General features: G+C 36.2%; 1 protein-coding gene across 1 annotated transcript in view; it reads right to left on the reverse strand.

Annotated features, from left to right (window-relative positions):
• The window catches only part of LOC104461395 (UHRF1-binding protein 1-like), a 29,425-nt gene that overhangs the window by 9,498 nt on the left and 9,426 nt on the right, over positions 1 to 10,501 (reverse strand). The window contains exons 5-10 of the mRNA XM_010072978.1: positions 9,321 to 9,462; positions 8,377 to 8,570; positions 5,603 to 7,101; positions 4,995 to 5,170; positions 3,420 to 3,556; positions 1,714 to 1,864 (exon numbers count right to left, since the gene is read on the reverse strand). Of these exons, the coding sequence (XP_010071280.1) occupies positions 1,714 to 1,864; positions 3,420 to 3,556; positions 4,995 to 5,170; positions 5,603 to 7,101; positions 8,377 to 8,570; positions 9,321 to 9,462 (2,299 nt within the window). The remainder of the gene's footprint in view (positions 1 to 1,713; positions 1,865 to 3,419; positions 3,557 to 4,994; positions 5,171 to 5,602; positions 7,102 to 8,376; positions 8,571 to 9,320; positions 9,463 to 10,501) is intronic.

Here is a 10,501-nt window from a genome sequence, read left to right on the forward strand (position 1 = left end):
GGTGGGGGGGGGGGGGGGGGGTGCCTTTATTGAGCAAAAGCATAAGAAAGTATACCAATGGTTCTTTTACTTGTATTTTGTTACCATTAAGTCATTTAAATTGTTTCTTTTGATTTAATTCTTGAGCTTTTTCCCAACCTTGATTCTCTGGAATTATTAAAAAAACAACCAAACAAAAAACCCCACAAAAAAACCAAAAAACCCAACTGTTTTCTCCCTTTTCTCCCTTAGTTCTTACATTAGAATAAATGTGGGAGATGGGGAGCAGCAGTGGCTGCGGAAGATTCCTGATTCAGTACAGAAAGCACAGCACTACAGTGGAGAGAAGAAAAGATGTACACTACAGAATGGGAGTGACCAGCGATGTACAAAAAAAGTGTTGTTAGCCCACCCACCCAGATACCCACCAGAAAGGAAGAGATATGAAGATTAAGTATTTGGAGATTCCAATCACCTTATAACCTTTAGTCCATAAAATAACCAGCCAGTGCAGAAGCCTCTCATAAGCAGCTGAACCAGAGGAAGCAGGTTCTAGTTTTCAATCCACATGAGAGCAGAAAGGTGGCATGTTCTTACTATCTACTCCCTCCTGCTTTTACAGAGGATATGACAGAAAATCAGAAATCAGTTTGCCTGCTGTGTGAACTGAAGGTCAGCCATGAATCTTCCCTGCTGGACTTCCCTCTTGCCTTCAGATGCCTGAATGCAACTGCAACAACATGCAACAGCTGCTCAGGCAACTGCTCAGCTTAGCAGTAGATGGGTTCTTTAGCTAGGACATCAGGGGCTGTATCACTAAGTACAACTTCCTGAAGAAAATCCACACTGCTACAAGGCTGGAAATAAATGGCAGCCAACAGCTGCTATAGCTGTTTCCTGGGAAGGGAGATGAGCCAGAAGCAGGAAGCAGGTGCATCATGGATCTGCCCCAAAAACCCTGCAGCACAACAGAGCTGGCATCCAGCAATCCATGTGGAAGGCTGGCAGAGGGGAGCAAAGCAAGCTGTGACATGAAGTGGCATGCCAATACACGATGCCAAGGAAAAAACCTCACAGTATGTGAACTAGGTTTTCTGGCAGAGAATGGATATGTGCTCACACTCAAACACAGCTCTGACAATACAATGGTTGATCTAGCTGTGCAAATATCTGGCATGAAACTACACTCTGCGTTCCTATCAAGCTTAAAAAAAAAAAACAAAACAAAACACCACCACCCAAAGGCTGTCCTTGCAGCTCATCTTTTCTGACACAGTCAATTTTTAACTTCTCTTAAAACACAGATTATACATCTGTTTAAACTGTGTTACTTTAATCTAGAGAAATAGATCTTGAATAAAAGAAACAGCCTTTCAAATCAAGGTATGTTTAAGCAAAGTATCGGTAGAGCAGTAAAGGAGTTCCATCTTCCTAAAACAATAACAAAATTTAACGAACTTATTTGATTTTTAAAAAGCAAACTAATGACTAGAACTCAATACAATGTATTTTTTTACCCGCGCTATCAGAAATGGTTCCATTTTTCCTTCCCTTTCAATGTACAGCAATTAGGAAAGAAATTAGAGTAGGTACTCTAAACCAGCATAAAAAGGATGATATTGTACTATATAAAGTGCTTTGCGCTTTAAGGCTAATAGAGTGGTTTTTATTTTCTTAGAACAAATGTTTCCAACTCCTGTTTCACAACACTGACATCCTGTTGTTAGTTCTTACCAATAGTTCTGTTGCAAAGATAGTGTCGAACACTGATATTTCCCAACTGATTTGGTATCACTTGGTTGACCTGTAGGCATATTTCTGTGTCATCACCTCTGATGTCAATTTCACCATTAACACCAAATATTTGGAAAACTACAACAGACATCTGTCAACAAAATCAAGATAAAACAATATGAGATTATAAATTGAATTTACAGTGGTTACTGCTTTTTAAGTTCTGTCTAAAACTTTTCACCCATAAAAGGAAAGAATCTTTGTATCCATAGCCCTTGCTCAGAGAAAAACACAAAGTTTTCTTATTTCTTCTTCTTCTTCTCTTTTTGTACCCGTTGGCTTGACAATGGGCTGCTTGACTGTCCAAAGACAGACACTTGTATTTATTACCCACTAATACCAATTCAGAATTGGCCAGAAAAGTAATGGAAGTGAGACAGACTTTCCCCACTCTGACAAAGAAGCATGTGACCTATGCGACACCTGAAATTTTCTAAGGCTGCATTCAACTTCATGCATATCATAAGCATGCATTTGCAGTGCTGAATCAGATAGGCTTCAGGATAGGCTACTAAACTTGAGCTATCTGCACAGTAGTCAGCCCTTTTTCTCTATGTATTGGATTTAAGTATTTTTCAAAAGAAAAGTAGCAGCCAGTTTCAAAAGTCAGCTTTGGTATCAGAAGATATATATCCATCATCATTGCTACTATTTTGGGGTCATTTTTCTAATGACTTTTTAGTTACATTCTACAAGTAGAAAAAAATATGCTAACATGCACTTGTGTAACAATTTGAATGAATTTTTTTTTTCCATATTACCTATATGCACAGATAATTGAAAATGTATTTAAAAGAAACCAGTCAGGTTTAAGTGAGCTGCTTTTTAATTTATTTTTTTTTTTAAATGAAGGTGATCCACAAATATTTTAAAGCAAAGGTAGGATTACATGACTAACATCACTAAAAAGGAAAATATGTCAGCAAGCACACAACAGATTTCATTAAATTCACTGTCTTTGGACCCATATACTGTTAAGTTTCCAGTTCATGACCCTAACTGATACAAGAACATAATTTAAGAAGCATTGATTAGGGCAAGGATCAGCAAAGAATAAGTAGGCAGGCAGATGGAAAAACCTGGACTCTGCAGAATGTCTCAGTGAGTGGATCTCTCCTGCATGCACGATTCTGATAATCTTCTGTAAATACTGGGCATTGTCCTGACATAATCCTGGACAAGAGGCATCTCTGATCTAACCCACTAAGGCAGTTGTTATGCTCCAATCTGTAAATACTACAGAATGCTACCAGTGATAAGGAAATATCTTCATATAAGAGATGTCAGTTATGGTGCTTTCTTTTATCTATACTCGGTGGTGTTAAAAAAATCATTTAAAATATCATATTCAGCAGAGCATAAAAAACCATTATGATATTATAAAATATTGCTATGTACTAAAGTAGAAATATTTTCTGACATTTTTAAGTGGCTACTGTCATTTATCAACAGTGGCTATAGAGGAGATAATGAGGACAGAGAGCGCTCACTGCACTCACTATGCACTAGATTCATAGGCTTAAATAATGCACTAACAAAAGCTCCCAAAACTACTGGAAAAATCACCTCTAAAAGCATTAATTTTAGCTCTATTTTAAGGTTTAATTTACTGAAGCATGTATTCTAATGGAATTCAATAATATTACCATTTCTTCACTAGTCTCATGGGCATTCTCTGAAGCAGTACTCATGGCATCTGGAGATGACCCATCACAATTTTCAATCACTGTGCCTCCTTCATGGCCATTTTCTGATGGGCTTTGATAGTTTGTGGCTGTAATACCTTCCGTATATGCATCAGAAAAAATGCAAAGTTAGCATAGGATAACCTGAATCACTCTTGTATTAAGAATAAAGCGTCTGTTACTGTATGCATACATTAACTGATCTTTTTAAATGAGCTGAATGGCTTATTAAACAAATATTTATGATTGAGCTGCCAAATCTATGTCTCTTACAGAGAGTTCAGAGTTTTAGATGCTATGCAAGTAACGCAGGACATAGTGAAAAACCAAAATGGCACTCTACATGCATTGTTTAAAGAAATTGTGAAGGCCCTTTTTCAGTCTTCCAAATCAACTATAAACTGATCCATCAGAAAAAAAAGATTAAAGCTTCCAAGCCACGTATCTAAAACACTGCACAGTGCCTTTAGAGCAAATGTTTGCAGTTTTACGTTTAGAGAAATAAGCTATATATATTTTTGTTGGAGTAATCATGGTAGTGTTTCCTTGACAACTAGAAAGCATGCAGACTTAACCTGCAGTTAAATATTGTTTAACAAGCTAAAAAGATATATAAAGGTTATTTAAAATGGAAAATGTATTTTATGGCATAAAATCTCCCACATAAGCACATACAGGAATACACCTACAATCCAAATATATAACAGCTTTGCAAGTGAAGCATTCCTCTCCCTATTGCTCTAGACTGAAGAGAGATCCTATGGAAAAAAATATTGTCATTCTTTATTCAAACAAGAATTTATCAGAAAAGAGGTACCAATAAAGTCTTCTTATTGTATTTCCCAAGATTAGAAAATTATTTAATCAGTTTTGCCAAAGAGCTACTAGATCATTACAAGTGCATAAGTCCGCAATACTACAGACCATGTAGACATCACTACCATATGCCTGAATTCCTCCCTCAGATCAGGAGCAAACACTAATGCACAGATGAGCAAAAATTGGACAAATACCTATTGTTAGACAAGTCAATAGCTAGGAAGTGCTCCGTAAGGAACAGTCTGCAAGGAGACTACTAAATCTATCTACCTGGTAGTTCGCACGGTGAGTATTAGTGAAAATCCATTTCTTTTTCATCTGCTCTTAAAATTAACACTTCTTTCCCACTTCAAGCATAACACTGATTCAGAGCACAAACCTGCAAACACTTCCAGCCAAAACAATGGCTTTTAAGCAAAGCAGGGAACAGTTCTGCTTAATTCAGATTTGCAACATAGCACTGCAATGCTTTTACTCTCCTCAAGAGAGGAAAATAAAGTAGTGTTTAATTAAGTAGCACTCCTTAAGTACCACACCTTAATGTTTTCCCTTGAAATGATGTGCTGTGAACATACCTGATATCACTGACTGAAGAAGCTAACAGAAATAGTGCTGTAAAGTATCTAGGATTTGCTGCACTACAATCTTTTTGAGTATTATTTTAGTAACAAACAACATTTTCAAGTATTGCTTAAAAATATGGTTAAACCTACTTACCTTTCTCCAGAAAGCTTTGGCTGTCACTTCCATCACTCTCTATCAAATGATCCTCTAGCATCATACTATCAATAGAGATGGTATCCAGAGAAACTTGTGATGGACTTCTCTTCATATTCTTGTAAGAAACAGAGAATGCAGGGAGGTTGGACGGACAGCGTTCCTTAGGCTTTGCACTTTTTAAATATAAAGACATTAGGAAATCATTATTTCAAATTAAAGGAACTACACTGAAGTTACTTTAAAAAATTCCTCTAAGCCACCCAAGATATAAAAGAAAAAAACATGATTTTTCAATAATCCTTTATCAAGAAAAGGAGACATGCATAGCAACAACATGCATTCCTAATATTTGTGTCAATATTTTTCTCTATACATACTTTGTAACACTTAAACTGAATGTAAATAGTTTAAATCAATTACCTAACAGTTCATTTGAGCTTTCATTGAATGCTGGATACTGCATATCTTACATCTTTATGTACTTTAAAAATTCTCACCTACTACATGTTCACTTCTGTTGACCATTACTAAAAATATGTGGCCAACAGGATTGACAAATATTTTGAAATAGCAGGAAAATTGATTTAGTATGAAATCTTCTATACCTTGATGAAGACTGGGATGAAAACATTCTAACTGAAGTCACTTTCTCTTTGTTGATTTCAAGATCTTCAGATTCTAAGGCAGTTTCTGTTTCCAAGTCAGTGACTTGGTTAGGACAGCCTTCAGTTGTACCTTTCTGTTCATTTAACTTATTTGAGAATATGGTTTTGTCATCCTCTTTATCAATGAAAAATTCAGTAGAATCTTCTCTCTTATTTAAAATGGACACTGAATCCCTAGGATGCAAGCTGCTTTTCTCACTTAGAGGTCCACAGACCTCCTCTGAATCACTTCTACTAAAAAGTCCACTGCTTCCTCCTTCACTCGTATCTCCCAAACCTTTATCTGAAGCATCATCTGAAAATGACGTTCCTTTCTGAAAATCTGTATTACTGTTGGATTTAAACAAAAGAGGATCTATTAAAACTCCTTTATTAGCTTCAGCATTCAGAGGCTTGCAGTCACTTACATAATCAAAATTAGTAATACCAGCTTGCACTACCTTATTGCCAACTAATTTACTCTCTGAAGTAAGAGCTTCCCCATTTCCCAGAGGGGAGAGCTCTGATGCCACGGGACTTTCTTCTTGCACAACTGCAGACTTACAAGGGTTTCCCTGAGTCACTGGATGGAGTAGTAAGGCTAGTTCCGCACTTTTCAGTAGGATCCCAATGCAGACATCCGTTTGCTTTGCAGGTTTTCCTGTCACTGCTTCTACATCATTCCTTAAGTTTTCCAGGAGCAACACAAGGGATTCATGGAGAAACAGCAAAAAGAGATACTGGTAATGATTGATCTGCATGCTTACATGTTTTTGAACATGGACAAGAACATGTACATCTGCATCAGAGGAAGAGCTTTCAGAAAGCACTCCTGAAGTGTCTGACATTTGAATGCCATTGGTTAAGGGCTCTGTCTCACCACTGTAATATTCCTTTAAAAGTTTTTTACGTTGCAGTCTATTAGTAAGGTCACTAGACTCGCTTTTTGGAATGTTCAAAGCTGTCTGATTATGCAATAAAAGCTCTTTTTGTGACTTTGCAAATCTTACTGGCTGGCAAATCCAAAGTGAAAGTGGGAATGAGTCCACAAAGCTTATTGGTCGGCCTTTCCCACTTTTCATTCCTTCATAATCTATCCAAAACTGGGAAAAATGCAAGGCCCAAACATCTGTAGCTGCAGATGTCTTCAAAGCATATTTATTCAATTTTGGGATTATATAACCTTTATAAACATCATGCATTTTAGTATCTTGTTCATGAGCATGTCTCTGGAAGATTGGATGCAAAATATTAAAATTCTTCTGGGACTTAGGAAAAGTGGTGAAAGTTCTGCTGAAAAATTCACAGTCTTTGAAGTTTTGAAACAAAGCTTCCAGATCAGAGTGTCTGCAGTTTGGTGAGTATCTTGTATTTGTAGCAATCATCTCTGAACTTTGAATGGAAAGCACACGAGGCTGATCTTTATGAATTTCAGGTTTGTTTTCAGATGGGATGATGAACTGCAAGAGAAATATATTTTGTCTAGTTATAAATATGTAGATTAAGAAGGTATACAATTAAAGAAACAAAATAATAGCCATGACAGCTAAGATAAAGGAATATAATTATAATTTTAGGAGACCTCAAGTATACCAACAGAGAAGAGGCATAAGTCAGGCTCAGAGATTATCATTTGTGTCTCCCCTCATGTTTAAAAAGGATGATGTGGTGGTATCTAAAACTCAATGTTTGTGCAAAAACGCTAACAGTCTCAGGCTTTTCTTATCTAAAGGATTTAGATTTAGGTCAGCTATACTAGGCTGAAGTGTCTAATTTCTTCAACTCAGAAACAGGTCGGCAGAAAGTTTCTCTAGGTGTTCCAAGTATTTACAACTTTGAACTCCAAATTATAATTCTGTTTTTCAATGTGATTTATCAAATAGGGCTTTCCACTACACTGAGTAGTACAGTATTTTATTTCTATGGTAAGATACAAGGAAACAATTAAATGTGCTAACACAGATAATATTCTTAATATTGCAGAATACAAATAGATGTTTTGTGATCATTTGCTGATAATCATAATAAATCTTTTTCACCGTAAAAATATACTTCAACTCCTAAAAAATACCAAAATAGTTCAGTAAACTGGATTTATTTTAACTTGCATATCTTTAGTGCAACTTTTAAAGGAAACATATAATTTATGCCAAATCCTCTATCTGATGTTACTAACATGGACCTTGGCCACACTAGTTTTGCTAGTATCAGTGATACTACCTCTGTTGCAACTTCTCCGTGGCAAATCTAGAAAGATCAGAGTAAGAGAATCATCCTAAAGACCCTTAAAATACAGGAGTGATGAAGCTTCTTCATGTAAATAAAGGACTCAGAACAAAATAACTGAATATGTAACTATATAAAAATTAACTATATGATATGTAAACATCAAGCACACCAATAATAAGAAATAGATAATTTGCTTTTTTTTTTTTCTTCTGCTGTGTCAGCTTAATTGAACAGAGTTGAACAGTTTGTTAATACTCCCATTCAGGTCTTCAATATAAAACCAAAATACCCCTAGGACACAGATGAAGTAGCATGGAAGACAGATGTCTGTCTTCAAACCATCATATTCTGCACAGTTTTCCAGAGCAGCATTGGTTATTGCATGGGTTGTTTGTTCATTTATTTGTTAATTTATTCCTTAAGCTGCTTGGCTAACAGCTTTTCAGAATATGAGAAAATTATTTTCTTTCAAAGAACCACTAAACCCCTCCTCAATGACAGCATACCTTTAACATTAGCCCATCAACTCTAACATCAACGTGTTCATCTGACTTTGAATTATCATTTAACTTGTACATAGCCATGAACTGAATAAGACTCTGTTTCAAATCCAACACAAACTGATTTAGCCAAAGAATACTTCTCTCATCCAGGGTGAACTGTAAAGCATTCAGCTGGCCATACAAGTTTGGACATGGAACTAAAAGAGAAAACAAAACAGAATCATGAGAACAAGTAAAATGTCTAGGAGTTGGTTTTTGTTTGTTTGTTTTAAAACAAGTGTGGACTTACATTCCACTGGTATTTTATGCCAGAGAAAGAATGGAAACCCACTCCTTTGGTCCCAAGGAAGAATGAATTGTTAGGGGATACGTACAGTGATGCTTCTTGCTCTTACTCCAAACAAGTAACTGAATCTTTGAATGTAAAAGCTAATACTACAATAGAACTCTGAGGAGAGGAGGAGAATGTCCTCATTACAGAGGCAGGACCAAGGAGATTTGTTGTCCTCAAGTCCCGTCCCCAACAAATTTACTGACATTTCTGTATATAACACAGGGCCAGCCCCATAACACGTTAATAAAAATAACTCCAGCAGGTCTTTGTTGCGTCTGAGATACTACTGCAATAGTAGCCAGTGATGTCTTTTGTGTAGTCAGACAGTGTAACTGCAGAAACAATACATATACATTGGAGAATGAAGCATTTATGTGTCAGTAAAATACTGTGAGTGTTGTCAGACTTAAAAGCCATCTTCATAAAAACCAGTATTTATAGGAGTTTGCCAGGAGCAAGCACTGTGGAAATGGAGCAGTGTTGTGTTCTTTCAGTTTTAGAAAGCCATCACCTATTTCCAACTGTCAACCTGGAATCGGTATTAATATTCATATTCATAAAAGTGAACATAACACACAAAATTTATGGTTCGGTACAAAAAAAAAAGTCTTACTAGGAAAGTCCTTTCCATCTGGGTAGTAATATTCAGTGAATTCAATATGAATAGCTGGCATTTCTGGTGGAAGATAAAGTGACTTTTTATTGCAAGAGATCAGAGATTTAGGGGAAGAACGACACTGGTCTGCTGTTGAAACCTGTAAACGATAAAGGATTAACTTCATTAATACTTCACATTTTTATGAATCATTAAGCATTCGTAGTTGCAAGGCACTGCCCCTAGTGGGGTAAGTAACACTCCACCTCTCTCTGATGTAGATCCCCAACTACTCACAGTGCAGACAATGAGAAACACCTAGCTGTCTCGTAGTAGAAGCAATCTGCATAGAACAGTTTCGCAAGAAAACTATGTAGTATTAACAGTAGCAGATCCCTTTCCCTCATGTAAGGCGGGAGGCAGCAGGTCACTTTCAAAGGCATTCAGCAGAAGCCAAGAATGATCCGATATCTTTACAACAAACACTATAGCTCCTGTATAACCATTTATGCTAGAACACAGTATATTTGCATGCTGTCTGTCCAAAGTGACCCCACATCTAGATGATAAGGCATAGATAAGCTAGATAATTTTATTACACAAGAGTTGGGAAGTTCTTGTGCAGTCATAAGGACAGATTCTAGTCCACAGGCCAACTCTTGACTGTATACTGCTAAGCAAGGTGTTCAGCATGCACCCTGCAGCGACATGTATACTTGGCTATCCCCAAAGGTCTACTTCACAAGAGAATCAAAGACACTAGAGAACAGTAATCCTCCATTTCTGTTTCCTTCCAATGTAAATTATGAAACAAGAAAGAGATCACCTTTTTATATATATTGATATATAAATATAGATATAGATATAGATATATATGACCTTAAATTTCTTGGAATGTACCCTTATTTAAAAAGTATGTTGTCAAAACAAAGCTCTTTCATACAACACTTAGTAGGTCAGACTGCTAGCTTGAAATTATCCAGCTTCCTAATACTGACTATATGATGATGTCTATTTGTATTAGTTTTACTGAAAATAACGAATATAACACCTTTATAAGCCTGCTTCACTCTATGTAGCTGTTCTCAAGCTGCGAACATCTCTATTAACACATACAAATTCAAGTAATAACAGATCTATTTAGAAAAATAGCTTTTTTAAATTGTACAGAAAATAATGACAATTTAAAAAATTTAAAA

Source organism: Pterocles gutturalis, unplaced genomic scaffold (assembly GCF_000699245.1).
Source record: "Pterocles gutturalis isolate BGI_N339 unplaced genomic scaffold, ASM69924v1 scaffold44527, whole genome shotgun sequence".
NCBI lineage: Eukaryota > Metazoa > Chordata > Aves > Pterocliformes > Pteroclidae > Pterocles > Pterocles gutturalis.